The 20,169-nt window shown below is 44.5% G+C and overlaps 1 protein-coding gene across 16 annotated transcripts in view; it reads left to right on the top strand.

Moving 5' to 3' along the window:
- The window catches only part of TIAM1 (TIAM Rac1 associated GEF 1), a 449,049-nt gene that overhangs the window by 268,022 nt on the left and 160,858 nt on the right, over positions 1-20,169 (top strand). For 13 of the 16 annotated variants that reach the window (XM_035283112.3, XM_035283121.3, XM_035283114.3 and 10 more), the window contains 2 exons: positions 7,023-7,199; positions 18,786-19,759. In XM_035283112.3, the coding sequence (XP_035139003.3) occupies positions 18,797-19,759 (963 nt within the window). In that variant the 5' untranslated portion in view covers positions 7,023-7,199; positions 18,786-18,796. The remainder of the gene's footprint in view (positions 1-7,022; positions 7,200-18,785; positions 19,760-20,169) is intronic. The other 3 variants (XM_035283120.3, XM_078358817.1, XM_078358818.1) reach the window with 1 other exon arrangement.

Below are 20,169 nucleotides of genomic sequence, written 5' to 3'. Positions count from 1 at the left end.
GCTTTAAGAAATGGGAAAAGGATGCTGCTTGGATTTTGGAGAAAGCACGTGATTCTCCTGGTGTGTCCTGAAAAAGTTATTACATCTATTTTAGCGAGCTGGGGCCTCATTTGAAGCATTAGTAGGGTCAGGCTCTATGGATATTTGGGAGATGTGGACACCGGCTGTGTGACACAGCCCTGGAGGTCTGGTGACTTCCAAACCCTGTTGGGAGCGAGCTTTTCGGGAAATGACGTGGTGTCAGCGTTGCAGTGTGTTGGCCGCTGTCAGTGAAGAGGTATAGTTGCGAGGTGATCAACCCCAAGAACTTAGGGGAAGTCTAAAGCGTATTTTGGCCTGAAGCCATGAACACAGTGGTAGCCGGATAGTCAGCTGTCCATCAATGGTCGCTTGCCTGAGTTCAGGTGGAACATACTAACTTCGCTTTGGAAGGTACCGACTTACTCCTAAGAAATACGGCAATGTCTGTCCTGGCTGAATCTGTTGGTTAAGTATTGCCAAAGATTCACTACTTGAAGATTAAAGCTATGATTTTATAGTTCCCGACTTATCCTTAAACATACTGATTCTATGAACATGCTTTCTTGCTTATTTAGGATATATTTAGATACATTAGGAAGTAATTGATCAAAACTAGGGCAGTCTGTGGACGTGGAAACTTCTGGGAACTTTTTAATTTTTTCTTATTTGGGTGTCTTTTTATATCTGCCGTAAAAAAATGGCTGGGCTAAAACTTTCATTCATACTTTATGGAATGGGAACTTGGGCCCCTTACCATGGCTCATTCATCTGTTTGGAGGGATTTTTTTTTTTTTGGAGTCTCGCTCTGTCGCCAGGCTTGGAGTGCAGTGGCGCAATCTCGGCTCATTGCAACTTCCGCCTCCCAGGTTCAAGCGATTCCCCTGCCTCAGACTCCTGAATAGCTGGGACTACCTGCGCGCGCCACCGTGCCTAGCTAATTTTTGTATTTTTAGTAGAGATGGGGTTTCACCTTGTTGGCCAGGATGGTCTCGATCTTTTGACCGTGTGATCCACCTGCCTCCCAATGTGCTGGGATTACAGCCGTGACCCACTGCGCCTGGCTGGCATTGGTTTTTCACTGGGAGTCCTGGCCCTGCCCCAGGGCCATCATTGGGAAGCGGGGGCAGCTCTGCTTTGTGCGTGAATCCTTGTTGCCATCTCAGCTTTCACAGAAGCCAGACAAACACACCCTTGGCGGAACAGTGGCTTTACACCAGATGGGGTGTGGTCATCTGTCAGCATGTTCTAGCTGCAATCAGCTGTGAGCCAGCGAGCCCGTCTCGAGGTCACTCCCCCTCAGTCATGCTTCTGTACTCTGGAGGGCAGACAGTGCTCAAGAGGAATTTCCTGGAAGGAACACTGTCTGTCCACTCTGCAGCAGTATCCTGCGTCTTCAGGATGGCTGCTTGCTGCTGAATTGCGACTTTTTAAAAAAATAATTGTTAAGACAAGAAACATTCCTGTGAAATTTGTCACTGAGCTTTGGTGGAAGGATGAGGTCCAGGGCGTTGCTCATCGCATCACAGTGTCCTCAGAGGACCCCCAGTGTGGACTCCTGTCTGATCCAAGCACCAAAAACTTTGGTGCTTCTTTGGAACCGTCAATTTGGACATTGTGAATTTTACAACTGCCATGTTTTTTTCTATTTGACTTGGCTGTTATAAAGCTTACTGTTAAATGGAGCTAGGTATGTGGCTCAGTAGGATATGCATGGTTACCCTTAATCCTCTTATTACTTTTTAAATTGGGCATCCTTGGAAGTCATTCCCAAATTTTTTCTTAAATAACAGCTTAAAAAGTGACTGATGAAATTTCTTTAATTTCTGAACCATTTAAAATTTTCTGATGCACTAGGTCCATCCATCTACATCCATCCACCTGCCCATCTACCATCCATCTATCCCTCTATCCGTCCATCTACTCATCTACCATTCATCCATATCTCTATCTCCATCCACCACCCATCCATCCAATATTCATCTGTATATCTATTATCCAACCATCCATCCATCCATCCATCCCTCCCTCCCTCCCTCCCTCCATCCCTCCATTCAGTTATCCATCTACTCATCTGCCATCCATCTATTCATCTGTCAATACTGATTTGGGGTCTAAGTATGACTATTAAAAGCTAAAGCCTGTTGGTGCTTATTGCATATGAAATAAATGTTTAGGATTTTGATTCAAGACCTCTGCTCCCTTTGTTTAAGCTCAGTATAAAGAAAAACTTCCTGATTGTCATTAACCTACTAGTTAATGGAAAATTTGGGGGCACTAAATCATTGTAAACACAGTAAGAATTAACATACTTATATAAATTTTAAAGTTAATGGTGTTACATGTTGATTATCTACTTGTTTCCTATAAGAAAAGACATTAGATGTAAGTATTGGTAAGACACAATATTACATCCTCATTTTTTCTGATGGTTTTCAGAATGGGTAATTTACTATCAGAAAATCACATAATTTATGAAGTAATAGCACCTGGTAATTGAACTTGCGTATTTCGAGGGCAAACACAATATAGTATCCTTTTGTCTATACACTGGTCCCTGAAACTTGAAAGGACTTGAAAATGACAGAATGTCCCTTAGGAGTGTGTTTTTGTGGTTGTTATTTGTTTTTTGAGTTAGGGTCTCACTCTGTTGCCCAGGCTATGACCTCAAACTCCTGGCCTCAAGAAATCCTTTGATGCAGCCTCCCCATGTATCTGGGAACACACATACACCACCATGCCCAGCTAATTTTTTAAATTTTTTGTAGAGATTGGGGGGTCGGGTCTCACTATTTTGCCCAGGCTGGTCTTAAACTCCTGTCCCCAAGCCATCCTCCCACCTCAACCTCCCAAACCACAGGGATGAGCTACTGTATCTGTCCTCCACCCCCCACCCCCAAGTGTCTTTGACACTTTGAAGATGAAAAAGAAACCTCTAGTCTAGCAGACATTTTGGGAAAAGCCAAGGATTAAATGTCATGGACACACTTTCAGACACCGAATTTTCATCTTAAATCATATTACAGCGTGGAGCAGTGGGACTTCTCAGCCCTATCCATTTTTTGTGGGTATTTGAAACCTGAGATTAGTTTTGGTAATACCTTCCTCACTTCCAGTATACACATTTTCCTGTGAAAACTGGTTATTTGACACGTGACACAGAAAGTGGCCATACGAATTGAGGATTGTATTAGTCCGTTTTCACTCTGCTGATAGACATACCCGAGACTGGGTAATTTACAGAAGAAAGAGGTTTAATTGGACTCACAGTTCCACGTGGCTGGGGAGGCCTCACGACCCTGGTGGAAAGCAAGGAGGAGAAAGTCCCATCTTACCTGGATGACCGCAGGCAAAGAGATAGCTTCTACACGGAACTCCTCTTTTTAAAACCATCAAGTCTCGTGAGACCCACTCACCAATTGGGAGAACAACAGGAGAAACACCCACCCCCATGATTCAACTACCTTTTACTGGGTCCCTCCCATGATATGTGGGAATTGTGGGAGCTACAATTCAAGATGAGATTTGGGTGGGGACACAGCCAAACCATATCAAGGATGCCTCAGAGTGAGACTGAATAGCTCGGTAATTTCAACATTCACTTCCCTAGGGTCATGTTAACGTAATGTAAGCAGACATACTGGTATTGCTGGATTTCATCAGTATGGTTGTGTGTGTGTGAACTGCAGCCAATTGACCAGTAGACCGCATGCATCTTCTACCTGGATTAGGTAATTCTCCCTCTTGTTCCACAACAAATTTAAGGTGACTGATTTCATCCAATTTATAACATACAATTCAGTTTCAATGAATTAGGTATCATTTTACTAAGGGAGCCTGCATAATAGTGGCCCATTCTGTAGCACATTCCTTATGGTTTAAACATTTTAAATCGTAGTGGAAATAATAGTTAATGTTTATTGAGAACTGATTATGGCATAGGCACGAGGCAAACTGTGTAACATACATGATCTCATTTAATGCTCCTGACAACCCAGTGATTTAGGAATCTTATCGTCCCCACTTGTTAGAGGGATAGGACATTTAGGGTTTGCCCCAAGTCATGCGGAAAGTGAAGATTTGACTTGCAAAGCCAAGATGCCACCGGATGCAGCACGACTCCTCCTCCTCGCTTGGACTCCCAACACTGAGCTTGGTACATAGCTGTCTCCCAGCGAAACTGAGTGCTTCGTAGCTCTTGGAGAAAATCCATAGTACTAGTAGTTCCCAAATTGCCATGGGGGCATCCATTTCCAAGGCCACGATGCCATTAACTTGCTGGAAGGGAAATGGATACATACTTGTTGGCACATTGCGACCTTAGCATGTCTGCTGATTGTGGATCTGTTTCACAGTCAGGGTCATAGGCAAATCTTTTCCCCACCAAATCAGAAAGAAGTTACACCAAATCGATTCCATTTTGTTTTTCTTCGTGTTTTTAAAATAATGCCCTTTCTCCCTATAAAGTTGTTCCCCCCCTCCCCACCTCAGGGACTAGAAGAATATAGATAGAGGAAAAAAATTATTCTATCTGAATACCTAATTTTGTTAAAGTATAGAAAATGCATTATCAGCCTCTGCTATGCAGGTGGAAGGACAGCCGCCTGCAGGCCTCCTTTGCCAGCAAGAATCCAGCCTTGCCAATTATTGGCAGCTGGCACCGTAATGAGTCCATTTCAGTATAAATGGGCTATTGCTTATTAATTTCTCCAGTTCCTAAGCAATTCAGGAACTGCTTCAGAAATTTGGAAATTTTGCAGAGAGCCGTTTAAGGAGGATGCCCGGGGAAAGGGAGCGAACCAGGAAGCCTTGGGGGAACTGTGGAAAGGGCACGTGTTGTGGGGTAATAATGAGGTCTTGCTGAGAACTCGTGCTCCTTTCCGTGTGAGCATGAGTCTCTAACTTTATGATTAAATAGACTATTTTCCAAGATAAGGAAGAACGGTCTTTGCTTATTGTTCTGTTCTGGTTAGACATAAATATTTATATACTTACTGCCTGTATGTGGCTCCTTTCCACAAAATAGGCAGTTTCCTTCGTGTTCCTGCTCAAAGTGGTTTTCATGTCGGGTTCTCACCTGCTGAAACTACCAGCAGTGGGCAGCCCCAGGGGAATGTCTGGGAAGAAACTACCAAGATGAAGCCACCCAAAGAGGCCCTTCAGGCCTTTCTTTTTTTTTTTTTTTTTTTGAGACGGAGTTTCGCTCTTGTTACCCAGGCTGGAGTGCAATGGCGCGATCCCGGCTCACTGCAACCTCCGCCTCCTGGGTTCAGGCAATTCTCCTGCCTCAGCCTCCTGAGTAGCTGGGATTACAGGCACGCACCACCATGCCCAGCTAATTTTTTGTATTTTTAGTAGAGACGGGGTTTCACCACGTTGACCAGGATGGTCTTGATCTCTTGACCTCGTGATCCACCTTCAGGCCTTTCTTTTACATGCCGTAGTATTTGTGATTTCACCTCTACTGGTAGAGTTTTAAAAGAAAAAGGAAGTAAAATAACCATGTGTTCCTGGAGCTCTTGTCCATTGATTTTCCATGTTAAATTACAGTTGGATCTTTTACCTAAATTCTTTCCTGTGCATATTCTTCACGCGTTTTCTCTGAATTTGATGTTTGCCATCCTAAGAAAACCTGCGAACAATGGGAAGTTCTATGTAATTGACTTGGGCTTCTGTTTCACTCTCTTGCAGCGTTTTCTTCCATGTCTGTTATGAATAGAGCACTACTTTGAGAATAACTGCGGGTTCTTGAGACTGAAGATTGAGTGGGAAATGGGAATCATTTCATAGTAACCTCTTTCTGTTCTCTAATACCTTAATATACACAGATACATTAAAATAATGAGATAACTTAGTCTGTAGGGCTATGTATTGTAGCTGGTATTTATTTATTAATTTATCTGATTAAGCCTGTCGTTTTATGCCTGTATCCAAATGTTACATCATTTGATTTGGCATGTCATATTGTTACAGGAAAGGGGTCCTGATCCAGACCCCAAGAGAGGGTTCTTGGATCTCGCACAGGTAGAGTCTATAAAGTGAAAGCAAGTTTATTAAGAAAGTGAAGTAATTAAAGCATAGACAGAGCAGTCCCGAGGGCTGCCGGTTGCTCAATTTTGTAGTTATTTCTTGATTATATGCTAAACAGGGAGTAGATCATTCATGCCACTCCTTCCTTCCCCTTCCCCTTCCCCTTCCCCTTCCCCTTCCCCTTCCCCTTTCCCTTTCCCTTCCCCTTCCCCTTCCCCTTCCTACCTTTCTTGCCTTTTCTTTCTTTTGAGTTTTGCTCTTGTCACTTAGGCTGGAATGCAATGGTGTGATCTTGGCTCACTGCAACCTCCACCTCCTGGGTTCCAGCGATCCTCCCACCACAGCCTCCTCAGTGGCTGGGATTACAGGCACCCACCATCATGCCCACTTAATTTTTGTATTTTAGTAGAGATGGGGTTTCACCATGTTGGCAGGCTGGTCTTGAACTCCTGACCTCAGGTGATCTGCCTGCCTTGGCCTCCCAAAGTGCTGGGATTACAGGTGTGAGCCACCACGCCTGGCCCATGCCTCCCCTTTCTAGACCATATAGGGTAATTTCCTGACATTGCCATGCCATTGTAAGCTATCATGGTGCTGGTGGGAGTGTAGCAATGAGGATGACCAGAGGTCACTCTCATCACCTTCTTGGTTTTGGTGGCTTTTAGCCGGCTTTTTCACTGCAACTTCTTTTTTCAGTGAGGTCTTTTTGACCTGTATCTTGGTGCTGGCCTCCTATCTCATCCCATGACTTAGAATGCCTTAACTGGTCTGGAAATGCAGACCAGTAGGTTTCAGCCTTATTTAACCCAGCTAAAGATGGAGTTGCTGTGGTTCAAATGCCTCTGACAATATTTCACAAAAAGTTGATGTCATGGAATAGTTGAAATGGGTTTGACAGAACATGCTGATTTGCTTCCTTCTGCCTCATCATTTCCTTTCTGGTTTTCTCTCTTCTCTGACCCGCTCCTCTCCAGGTTTGTGGCGCATTCTCACAGACTTAGATGAAACTGCCATGGCCACCCCAGGGGGCAGGTGCTGACACCATCCCCAGCCCAGTGGCTGCTCATCCAGACATCATTTTCATCCTCAGTATCTAAATGCCACAGTGCCCTTGGAGCAAGTTGGGCTGGGGACCACTGTTGCCTTTTAAGGTAGGTTTGCATGTGTATATTTGAGCCTGTATGTCTGTATGAATTAATGGAAATGCTTCAAAGGTGGTGGGACAGATACACTTTACCACCATTGTTGTGTGTAGCTCCTGGGAAAAAGAATTTGGAATCACCTCCTTGGAGTAGGTCACACCCATCTGACAATTCAAAAGTATTAGCGTTAAAACAAAACAGACACGAGAAAGTTAGGTGCCTATGAAATCCTTTCCTCCCTGGGACTTGCCCTCAGGATCTCTTAAATTTATCCCTGGATTTTACCATCTTTATACAGGATTACGTTTGAAAAAGGCGAACCTGGCATTCAAAATCTGACTTGAAAACAATGATACATTTTGTTTATGCTTCGGATAATCTTTAAAAAGTAAAAATAAACACAGTCAGAATAATAATCTTTTCGAAATCAAAGATCATCTTGTATTTGTTGCAAAACTTTCCCGCTTAGTCTCGGTGTGTTCGGGGTGTCTGTGTGTGACTTGGCAAACTCTTCTCATGGGTTGTAACAATTTAGTGAAAACTTTCCGAACTTTGTCTTGGTTTAATCTTAGCTCTCCCTCACCCCCACCCCCCAACACCGTCTTCAAGCTCAGCCTGTAGGGAAAAAACAGGCTTGAAACCAAGACCTCCCACTAGAATCTAATTTTAAATTTGCAATCTGTTGTCTTGTGATTTCGCTTCAAATTTAACTTAGAAATAAATACATTTCATCCTTTCTCGTGCAGTTTCGGAGGCCTATTTTCAAGTCACAGAAGGGTCATGATTACGTTTATTTTAATAGGTTTTTAAATATCTCACGGGAGTGAAAGTTTGTCTTATTAATCATTGTAACTTACATCATTAAATGCCTTATGGTCGGTGTCACAATGTCCTTGCCGAAGACAGAGAAACCTGGCTTTCTTAGCTAACTTTTGACTTGGATCTGAGATGAACTGGATTATCTTGGGTCCACCTGTGAGAACGAAGATTTGATGTATTTGAAGTGCCCTTTTTATAATCATAAGGCAGTGTCAGTGATGAAGATTCCCACTCAGAAGAGCTAGGCTAAAACTTTGGTGTATTTAGGTCACAGTCACAAGTAAGGTATGGTTTCTGCCATTGAGATTTTATAATAAAGTGAGAAGAGGGTACTTAAAAACCAGACGAATGTGTCAGGGAACAAACAACCCCGCCATAGGTATCATGAGCAGAGGTCAGTGTGCCATTGAAACGTAGCGAACAAGTGGAGTGAATCCAAGCGAGGCGCTGTTTTCCTCATCCGAGGTAATTTTCCCAGGCCGTCTGTTGTTGAGTTTGGGTTTGATGTGGTTTTGTTGTAGCTGTCAGCATAGTGCCCACATCCTCACTCCCTTCAACTGTAAAAGAAATTCAGTGACTTAAAAACCTGTTGGCATGTTCTATTTATTTTTCTTTCCTTAAAATGAATTACGTGTTTAGTATAAAAACATTAGAAAATACCAAAAAAACTATAATTGTGAAAATTAAAATGCCGTGTAAGTGTAGGGCGTGGTGGCTCACGCCTATAATCCCAGCACTTTAGGAGGCTAAGGCTGGTGGATCATGAGGTCAGGAGTTCAAGACCACCCTGGCCAGCATGGCAAAACCCCTTCTCTACTAGAAATACAAAAAATTAGCTGGGCATGGTGGTGCACACCTGTAATCCTACCTGCTTAGGAGGCTGAGTCAGGAGAATCACTTGAACCCAGGAGGCAGAGGTTGCAGTGAGCTGAGATGGCACCACTGCACTCCAGCACGGGCAAAAGAGTAAGACTATCTCAAAGGAAAAAAAAAAAAAAGCCCTACAAGCAATCCATCCAGAATAATTGCTTATTAAAATTTTTATACAGATTTATCATCTGTATATGTGTTGTGACATATTTACATATTAATATTCTTTTTTTTTCTTTGAGATGGAGTTTCACTCTGTCACCCAGGCTGGAGTACAATGGCGCGATCTTGGCTCACTGCAACCGCTGCCTCCCTGGTTCAAGAGATTCTTGTTCCTCAGCCCCCTGAGTAGGGCTGGGATCACAGGCGCCACCCCACACCATGCCCAGCTAATTTTTGTAGTTTTTAATAGAAACAGGGTTCTACCATGTTGGCCAGACTAGTCTTAAACTCCTGACCTCAGGTGATCCACCTGCCTCAACCTCCCAAAGTGCTGGGATTACAGGTGTGAGCCAACATGCCCAGCCTCATATTAATATTCTTGGAGAGAAAAGTTTTAACTGTCTCAAGATCTGTATTTTGAATGTGCATCTCAAATATAAGACTTTACTTCTGGAGGATGAGAAGAATTTTGCACTGGAGATGTTTGACCCTGTGATAGAATCAGCTTTTGGATGATTTACTCCCACACTGGGCAGGCCCTGGCCAGTGGACCTGCAGGGCTGGGCATTGTTCATGTGGAACTTGCCTGTTCTTCAGCTAGAGGGTGGGGCAGCCTGCTGTCTGCTGGGAGCACCGCTGGAACCTCTGGTTTCATTGAGGGCATGAGACATCCAGACCATAAAAATATTATTATAACCTCCTTAGTCCTCAAGGTGATGAAGTTGTTTCCAGATTCCCTTGTGCCTATTTCTTTCCTTCCTTCCTTTTCCCTCTCAACAATCAGTGGTTGTGGAAGTATTTTCCTGTGTTCTTTATGTCTAGGACTTTGACCACAGGGGCCATCCTTACTTTGAACGGGAATATTTTCTTAGGCAGTACAGGTGGTTTAATGATGCAGTGTATGTGCTGTATCTTGGGTCATAAAGGGTTGACCTTTCTTTTTTATGTATGTTTTGTTTGTTTACTTATTTTTTTTTTTAAGGAGTCTTGCTCTGTGGCCCAGGCTGGAGTGCAGTAGTAGCATGGTCTTTGCTCACTACAGTCTCTGCCTTCTGGGTTCAAGTGATTCTTCTGCCTCAGCCTCCCAAGTAGCTGGAATTCCAGGCATGTACCATGCCTGGCTAATTTTTGTATTTTTGTAGCAACAGGGTTTTGCCATGTTGGCCAGGCTGATCTGGAACTCCTGACCTCAGGTGATCTACCCGCCTTGGCCTCCCAAAGTGCTGGGATCAGGCGTGAGCCACTATGCCTGGCCTTTACTCATGTACTAGTTTCATCATTGATGTTCATAATGATCTTGCACAGGTATTGCAAGCAGTGAAGTTTCTCATTAATTTTAAGGGTGTCTGCCTTTACTCAGGAAACGTATTTATAATAGCTGCTTTAAAAGTCTTTGTGTGGTAATTCCAACATCTGGGTCACCTTGGGATTGGTATCTATTGATTGTCCTTACCCCCGAAAGCTAATTACATTTTCCTGGTTCTTTGGAATGCACTGTGGGCATTTTGAATATTATGTTGTGGTGCTGCACGTCTTGCTACAGCATCTGGAGAGTGTTGGTTTTTCCTTGTTATTTTGCAGGCAGTGGACCTGGCTGGGTTCAGATTATAAGTACTGTCTCGCCTCCTTGGGTGGAGACTCTGATGTCAGCTCGGTTTTCATACTGCTTTGAGTTTGTCCCATTCCTGTGTCACTCGGGTTAGTCTGAGGATTGGGCTGTGGTTTATGTCATGATTCAGTTCTCAAAGCTTTTGCTGTCTTGCTTTGGGTTAGTCCTAGGCATGTGCATCTGAGGAGTGAGCCTGGAACTTGTGCAGATTGGTACGCACTATCATGGGACGTTCTTTTCCACTTCTCTTTTCTCTGAGATCCCCACACTTCCTCTGGTTTACGGGGACTACTGTTGGTTCCTCTGGGTTGAACAAGGTCTGGGCCAGAGTTTTTTCTTGCCTGTGTCACAGCTTCACTGGTGCCATACTCACCCTTGGTACAAGGACAAGAAAACCAAAATAGCAAACTCATCCTCAAATGGGTGGCATTCTCAGGTTTTGATCCCCCTTTTTTTTTTTTTGGAGACAGAGTCTTGCTCTGTCGCCCAGGCTGGAGTGCAGTGGTGTGATCTTGGTTCACTGCAACCTCCGCCTCCTGGGTTCACGTGATTCTCCTGCCTCAGCCTCCTGAGTAGCTGGGATTACAGGCACGTGCCACCATGCCCAGCCAATTTTTGTATTTTTAGTAGAGACGGGGTTTCACCATGTTGGTCAGGCTGGTCTCAAACTCCTGACCTCATGATCTGCCCGCCTTGGCCTCCCAAAGTGCTGGGATTACAGGCGTGAGCCACCACACCTGGCTTCATCACCCAGTTTTTTTCTAATGGTTGCATCTTACATAATCATAATCAAATACCAAAGCCAGGAATCTGACATTGTTTCAATGTATGTGTATAGTTCTATATCATTTTTTATACAAAAGCTTTGTAAAGAGTCTATAAAAGCAGTCCGTGAGAAATGATCACCTTCCATGAACCACCTTAGCTAAAAAGTATTTGTGCATATTGACAAAGTTTCTTCAAATACCTTTTATTTCCTTTATGATGAATAGACAGTCCCCAACTTAGGATGGTTTAACTTGTGTTTTTTTAACTTTACGATGGTTCATATACAACCATTTTGATTTCCACTTTCAACACATTCTTCAGTAAGTTACATGAAATATTCAGCATTTATTATAAATAGTCAACAGATATTTAATACTTATTATAAAATAGGCTTTGTGTTAGGCAGTTTTGCTCACCTGTAGGCTACTGTAAGTGTTCTGAGCACATCTAGGGTAAGCTAGGCTAAGCTATCATGTTTGGTAACTTAGGTGTATTAAATGAATTTTTGACTTAGGATATTTTCACCTTATAATAGGTTTATGAGGACATGACCCCATCATAAATGGAGGAGCATCTGTATTTAATTTGATGGGATTTAAAGGCCTTAAAGGTGATTACTTATTGAAAAGTTGAACTCATCACTTTAAGAGAGGGACCGTGGTGTTGGTAAGCATAGAAAAATCCCACTCATCCTGTTGTCTTTGATCCCTGGCCCTAAGCACTCCTCTGGGAACTCCTGATGCTTTGACCCAATCCCACTTTGAGATGACACTCTTGCCCATCATGCCCCCACTTTGTCTGGATCGCCTCGGCCTGAGCAGTTTGGCACTTGTGACTCTGACTATGTGGAGAGGTGCCCTCTCAACTCTTAACCTCATTCCTGAACCTCTGCACTGCACCAAAAGGAAGAGGAAGATAAGAACCTGAGGTGAGAATTCAGTGCAGTGAGACAGGTGCAAGCCCTTAATTCTTTCCCCAGGAAGAATTGGGGGTGGGGAGGGGAACACACTGGAGTACAAGCTGACCGCCCTCACCCCTAAGTTCATGGATCAGGGTGACCTTCAACCCAGTGGTCCAGAGTGAGAGACTGACATGGACCTGCCAGTGGAAGGGACCCAGAGAGCAGCGAGCTGATTGGGCAGTTTCTTCCAGGCATGCTGAGAGGAGAGGCTAGCGTGTTGAAGACGGATGTGTGCTGTGTCTCATTCGCACTGTGGTCATGTTCTCACCTATGCTACATGGTAGTTGTATGAGTTTTCACATCTTAGATGAAAGTGTCTTTGTCATCCGGTATTTATTTTTTTTGAGGTGGAGTCTTGCTCTTTCACCCATGCTGGAGTGCAGTGGCGAGATCTTGGCTCACTGCAACCTCTGCTTCCGGGTTCAAGCAGTTCTATTTCAGCCTCCCGAGTAGCTGGGACTACAGGCACGTGCCACCAACACCCAGCTAATTTTTGTATTTTCAGTAGAGGTGGGGTTTCACCGTATTGGCCAGGCTGTAATCAAACTCCTGACCTTGAGATCCGCCCACCTCGGCCTCCCAAAGTGCTGGGAGTACAGGTGTGAGCCACCATAACCAGCTTCTCCTTTTCTTTTTCTTTCTCTTTTTTCCCCCCAAGAAGTTCAAGGCTTATAGTAGAGACCGGGAGGAAGGAAGGGAAGGAAATAGTAGAAAATTGTTCTAGTTCCTACTTGAATTCCTGGGGAACTCCTGCCTTTGGACAACGTAGATGTGACCATATGTCTCCACATCTGGTTTTGCCCTAGGGCACCTAGTGGCGAATGTAAGGAGGAGGAGGGACGGGATGGGAAACAAGGACAGTGCGGCAGCCTTTAAGGGCTTCCTTGTATCCAAATGTCCCCAGACCTCAAAGAAAGGTCACTGTATAATAGAAGTGTCGTTGTTGTTTTTTAATGGAGTGATGCTCTTCTGCCCAGGCCAGAGTGCTGTGGCTGGGATTACAGGCGTGAGCCACCGCACCCAGCCTTTGGTGTGTTTTTAGTGGACCACCTACAACTTTTCAGGCTGGGTTCTAGGCACTGAGGATACAGCGGGAAACAAGACAAGTAAACCTTCCACCCTCCCGAAGCTTAGGCTCTAGAGGGAAAGGATAGAGAATAAGAAAGACCAGTAAGTGAAACATATTGTTGGTTACAATCATGATCAATGTGAAGGTGGAAGACAAAAGAAGAGGGGTAAGGAGTGCTGAGTGTTGGTTGTCGTTTTAGATGGAGGGGCCAGGAAAGCCCTCCCTGACCAGGGGACATGTGATTGAAGATCTGAAGGAACTTGGTGGAGTAGGTGGAAAGGCAGAGCATTCTAGGCAGAGGGACAGGGACAGGCACAGGCCCTGAGGCTGGCCAAGGAAGCCAGAACTTAGAACACGGCCATCCAATCTTTTGGCTTCCCTGGGCCACACTGGAAGAAGAATTGTCTTGGGCCACACATAAGATACACTAACACTCATGATAACGGATGAGCCGGGAAAACCAAAATTGCCAAAAAGTCTCATAGTGTTTTAAGAAAGTGTACAAAAGCCAGCCGTGTGGCCTGCGGGCTGTGGGTTAGACAAGCTTGGCTTAGAACATTGGAAAAAAAGAAAAGTGTGAGAAGCCATACTTGAGGTTTGAATACTAAGAGCTGTACTTAGGCTAAAAGCTTATGCTACGGCTGGGTGCAGTGGTTCACACTTGTAATCCCAGCACTTTGGGAGGCCTAGGCGGGTGGATCACAAGGTCAGGTGTTCGAGACCATCCTGGCCACCGAAACCCTGTCTCTCCTAAAAATGCAAAAAATAAGCTGTGTGTGGTGGCACCCGCCTGTAATCCCACTACTTGAGAGGCTGAGGCAGGAGAATCAATTGAACCCAAGAGTTGGAGGTTGCAGTGAGCTGACATTGTGCCACTGCACTCCAGCCTGGTGACAGAGCGAGACTCGGTCTTAAAAATAAATAAATAAATAACTTGTCCTACCTCCCTCCTACTTAGCTGCTAAACATGAGCACTACCTGGGACCACTAACATTCTATGTAAGTTGTATTCTGAAATTAAGAGTTTAATGAATTTGGCCGAGCTTGGTGGCTCATGCCTGTAATCCCAGCACTTGGGAAAGCCAAGGTGCGCGGATCACAAGGTCAGGAGTTTGAGACCAGTCTGACCAACATGGTGAAACTCTGTCTTACTAAAAATACAAAAATTAGCCAGGCGTGGTTGCAGGTTCCTGTTATCCCAGCTACTCAGGAGGCTGAGGCAAGAATCACTTGAACCTGGGAGGCCAAGGTTGCAGTGAGTCGAGATGGTGCCACTGCACTCCAGCTTGGGTGACAGAGCGAGATTCCATCGCAAAAAAAAAAAGAAGTTTAATGAATTTAAAACTGGTGATATTTCCCAGCTTGAGGTCTAGTATCATTTTTCTGGCATCTTCCTTTTCAATGTCAATCCCAATGTTTTTATTTCAGCCTGTCCTTCTTGTCCCAAATATTCTCTGTCCTACCTAGTGACTGTGTGATGATGTTGGTGAGGTGCTGGTTTTTCACTTTTTTGCTTTTGTTACTAAAATGCACCAATATTTATTGATTTTTTTTTTTTTTCGAGGCGGAGTCTTGCTCTGTCACCCAGGCTGGAGTATAATGGTGAGCTCTTGGCTCACCGCAAGCTCCGTCTCCTGGGTTCAAGCAATTCTCCTGCCGCAGCCTCCTGAGTAGCTGGGATTACAGGTGCACACCACCATGCCCAGCTAATTTTTGTATTTTTAGTAGAGACAGGATTTCACCATGTTGGTCAGGCTGATCTCCAACTCCTGACCTTGTGATTCGCCTGCCTCAGCCTCCCAAAGTGCTGGGATTACAGGCGTGAGCCACCGCGCCCAGCCTATTTATTGATTCTTTATCATTCGTGGAATATTTCTAGTCTTGTGAAAGCCATGAAAAAATAAAAAGTTATTTTCTTCCCTGAATTTGCTTCTTTTGCGCTACAGGAACAACAAAGCCCACTCAAATACAAAATGCAAATCAGATTTTGTTTGTTTAAATGAAAATAAAAAGGGTTAAGATAGGATAGGAAGAAATTAAGATGATGGAAGTAGCTGGTATTTTACATTTGTACATGGAAAGGTTAAAACTTGGAATTCACCAACTTTCTGGGGGTGGCCAGTAGGGCAGGCGTTGTCCCGAAGCAGGAAATTGTGTCTCCTGTATGCAATGAGCAATTTTTTTTTCTTTTTTGAGACAGAGTCTCCCTCTATCACTGGGGCTGGGGTGCAATGGTACGATTTCAGCTCACTGCAGCCTCTGCCTCCCAGGTTCACATGATTCTCCTGCCTCAGCCTCCCAAGTAGCTGGGATTACAGGCGCAGCTAATTTTTATTTTGTACTTTTAGTAGAGATGAGGTTTCACTATGTTGGCCAGACTGTTCTCGATCTCTTGATCTCGTGATCCGCCCGCCTCAGCCTCCCAAAGTGCTGGGATTAAGTCAGAAGCCACCATGCCCGGACACAATGAGCAATTTTAACTTTTCGCGCTGATATTATTTCAGAGCCCCCCACTGATTCCACATGGGCTTTCATCATTCTTGTTAACCTTTCAGGAATAGCTTTCAAACTGAAGGGTGTTGCAGCGGTCCCTAGAAACTTATTTTTCTTAACTTTAGTTGTTCCAAGCTTCCTGTTCACTCTCCTTAGGCCATCTCCTGAGAATTTCTCTTAGTAGGATTTAGGAGATTTGGCATTCATCTCTACATTCTAGTTCTGAAGATAAAAGTGGCTTCTTTCCTACCTTGGCCAGCTGAAAAAAATCTTGCTACTAAGAATGCTATTAATATAAGAGACCCGTCAGCGTGATGCATGGAGTGCGGTAATTCTTGAAGGTTGGGGCCATTTCCTTCAGGAAACCTCTCCTGAGGCTTTTAACTTGATGAGTTTTCTGTTGGCAGAAACAAGCCTTACCAGAAAGCTGTTGTTGAAAATATATCTGTCAATTTATATTTGCAAACTTTGGATGTATGTGCTAGAGGAGGGCAAATCCTAGCATATTTGAGGCAGCAGCTTTGCCTTTTCTTTTACTCAATTCATTTCATCATTGTTCTTTCTTCTTTTAAATTTAAACCTATGTGATTCTTAAAACAGGGCCATGACTAACATTGGTTCTAAGTCCTTATTTATTGGCAAAACGTATAGTTACATAGGCACATCCAGGTATCTTAATTTATACTTTAAAACAGTAAAGGACTCCAAGGCATTGGTCAAGTCTTTAGTGCTACTGAAATGCATATTTATTTATTTTACTTGTAAGAAACGTAGCATGTGCTATTCTTAGGAATCTAGATAATATAAATGGTTGTGCACAGACCGTTGATCTTTTTGTTTTTATATCTTTTCCCTTGCTTCTTGAAGATACTAGAGAAGCATGAACATATTGCTTTGAAATCTACTTGCTGCTAGGAAAAAAGAGATTGTCTTTTTTGGAAAATTCCATCTGAGACTCCTCTGATGTGTGCCCTGGTGGGGAATATTCCAGCCTGGGAATAGTTTAACATCTGGTGTCTGCATGAGTTACCTCTGAACTCACTGGAACGTTAAACGGAGGGTTTCTTGTTGTGTTGCCACACGTTGTATTTCAGTAAAGATGTGCTGGTGAGAGTTTCAGCAACGTTCCAGCCTGAACAGTGGGATTATGGAGTAAGTCCCAGATCAGTGCAAGGTATATTGTATTCCACGGTGTTTCGATCTCTTTGCAGTGATCCTGGTAATAATCATTTCCTGCTTCCCCACGATGCCTTTTACTTTCTTGTCTATTGCATGCCTTCCCTGGCTAGAAATTAATTTCATGAGAGTAGGGGATGTGTCTCTTTTGTTCACTGCTGTATCTCTGGCTTCTAGAACATGGTAGGTGCTCAGTGTGTATTTTCTGAATGAATGGCTCTATAGGTGGTTAAAAGAACCACCTCAGAGATGTGCCCAGTTCCTCTGTTTTTTTTCTTTCCTTTCCAGCTATTTTCATGTGCGCTGTCTTAAGTGCATACAATTTGTAGTGTGACAGAGAGACCTCATGCAGCAAGGAGAATAGGCTAAGTAAAGTCACAGTTGTCGAGCTTTGAAGAGTTTTCTCTTTCCCACTGTGGGTAACAGAATTGTGTCATCGGGTCAGTGAGAGAGACTGTGAAAAAATTACGGAGGGACTTGAATTAACCTGGGGGGCCCCGGAAGGCTGAATCACGCTTAGTGGTTTCATAATGTGCATTTCTGTTTGCAGGGCACGCTGTACCAGATTAATGTTCGCAGGTTGGATTTGCTCCCAGAAATAAACCCATTAATCTGCTGCTAAGCAGAAAGAGGAGTTTCTATTTTGTTTTGCCCATCCCTGCCACCCCTCCATAGTCCTCCAAAAATGCCCCTAAATTCAAGGTGTTCTCAGAAGGCTATGAAAGGTAAAAGCCCGCCCCCCCTTTTTTTGACTTTGATTTACTAGGAAAAGTTGATCAGACTTATACCTTGAGGTTTTCCTTTTTTTTTTTTGAGCTGGAATCTCGCTCTATCACCAGGCTGGAATACAGTAGCACGATCTTGGCTCACTGCAACCTCCGTCTCCCAGGTTCAAGCGATTCCTTTGCCTCAGCCTCCTGATTAGCTGGGACTACAGGTGCCTGCCACCATGCCTGGCTAATTTTTAGTATTTTAGTAAAGATGGGGTTTCAGCATGGCCAGGATGGTCTCAATCTCCTGACCTTGATTCACCTGTCTCAGACTCCCAAAGTGCTGGGATTACAGGCATGAGCCACCGTGCCCAGCCAGAGGTTTTCCGTTTCTGATTGTTTTTGAAGTATTGTTAGAGCTCAAATAGAGCAAAAAAACAAAAGTACCCATTGTCACGGAGGGAAGGAGGTTACCCAACATACCTCTGAGTTTTGTTTCTTGAAATATGTATATAATTTCAAACAGAAACTACAACTTTGGTGAACATTTTGGTTTGTACTTTCAGAGTTTTCAATTTATACATAAGAGTAGAACTTTAAATGTTTAGTAAGGAAGTGAAGGACAGCAGAGTTTCCGGCTGTACAAATGCAGCGCTGTCACCTATGTCCTGTGGTCATCTTCCCTCTGGGCAGAGACAAGTCTCACTCTCTGATGCTCATATTTATGAGCTTATTTCACATCTCAGGGGCAGTCTCAGCAGATGATGTTACTGCTCACCTGCACCCAGGTAAGAGTCCAAGAACCTACCAGGTGCATATAGGAAGTTGTGCTGGTACTTGACCACCCCTGTGAGGCAAGGTGTTCTGCCCTCCCTGCCGGCTGAGCTCTTTCTCTAAGATGCCTATACCTGTGCTAATAGTGACTCAGTTCTCCCCCTTTCCCCCCACTTTGCTGCAGACCATAAAACCATGGGAAACGCAGAAAGTCAACATGTAGAGCATGAGTTTTATGGAGAAAAGCATGCCAGCCTGGGACGCAAGCACACCTCCCGCTCCCTGCGCCTCTCGCACAAGACGCGGCGGACAAGGCATGCTTCCTCGGGGAAGGCGATCCACAGGAACTCTGAAGTGAGCACCCGATCCAGCAGCACCCCCAGCATCCCCCAATCCCTGGCTGAAAATGGCCTGGAGCCCTTCTCCCAAGATGGTACCCTAGAGGACTTCGGCAGCCCCATCTGGGTGGACCGAGTAGACATGGGCTTGAGACCTGTGTCTTACACCGACTCTTCTGTCACTCCCAGCGTAGACAGCAGCATCGTCCTCACCGCAGCCTCTGTGCAGAGCATGCCAGATTCTGAGGAGAGCAGGCTTTACGGGGATGACGCTACATATTTGGCTGAGGGAGGCAGGAGGCAGCATTCCTATACATCTAATGGGCCCACTTTCATGGAGATGGCGAGCTTTAAGAAGAAACGCTCCAAATCTGCAGACATCTGGCGGGAGGACAGCCTGGAATTCTCACTCTCTGATCTGAGCCAAGAACATTTAACAAGCAACGAAGAAATCTTGGGTTCTGCCGAAGAGAAGGACTGCGAGGAGGCTCGGGGGATGGAAACGCGGGCGAGTCCGCGGCAGCTCAGCACCTGTCAGCGAGCCAACTCCTTGGGTGACTTGTATGCTCAGAAAAACTCTGGAGTGACAGCAAACGGGGGGCCGGGGAGCAAATTTGCAGGCTACTGTCGGAATTTGGTGTCTGATATTCCCGATCTTGCAAACCGTAAGATGCCACCAGCTGCTGCTGAAGAGACTCCTCCGTACAGTAATTATAACACGCTTCCCTGTAGGAAATCTCACTGTCTCTCCGAAGGTGCCACCAACCCACAAATTAGCCATAGCAACAGCATGCAAGGCAGAAGAGCTAAAACAACTCAGGTAAAGTGATTGAAATTTGTTTCAATGTTTTGGGACTGGTGCATGACTCTTTGAGCGAATGACTTTGCCCTTAGAAGATTTCCATCTTTTAATCAGGGTTTACCCTGTTTGCCTGTACTTGCTGCAGCTGGTGCTGTTTTGGTAGGATTCCTCTGTCTCCTGCTTTGCCCCTCTTATGGTTCAGTGGTTAAGGGGTGGGGATTAGGGAAGTTAGGGGTGGGGAGTGGCGATGTGATAGGAGTGGGAATAGAGCTGATCGAAGTTCAGATCAGGAAACTGCTTCTACATGTTCGTTCCTCAGCAGCATCCCACTTATTCAAGCTTCCTTTCTAACTTAGTCCTTCCGTGGAAAAACAGGCATGGTGGGTTGCAGACTCTTGGAACTTAACTTCTTCACTGCAGCAGGTGGG

The sequence above is a fragment of the Callithrix jacchus genome, chromosome 21 (genome assembly GCF_049354715.1).
Source record: "Callithrix jacchus isolate 240 chromosome 21, calJac240_pri, whole genome shotgun sequence".
NCBI classification, from domain to species: Eukaryota; Metazoa; Chordata; class Mammalia; order Primates; family Cebidae; genus Callithrix; species Callithrix jacchus.
The sequence above is the reverse complement of the archived record's forward strand: the minus strand, read 5'-3'. Positions and strand labels throughout refer to the sequence as shown.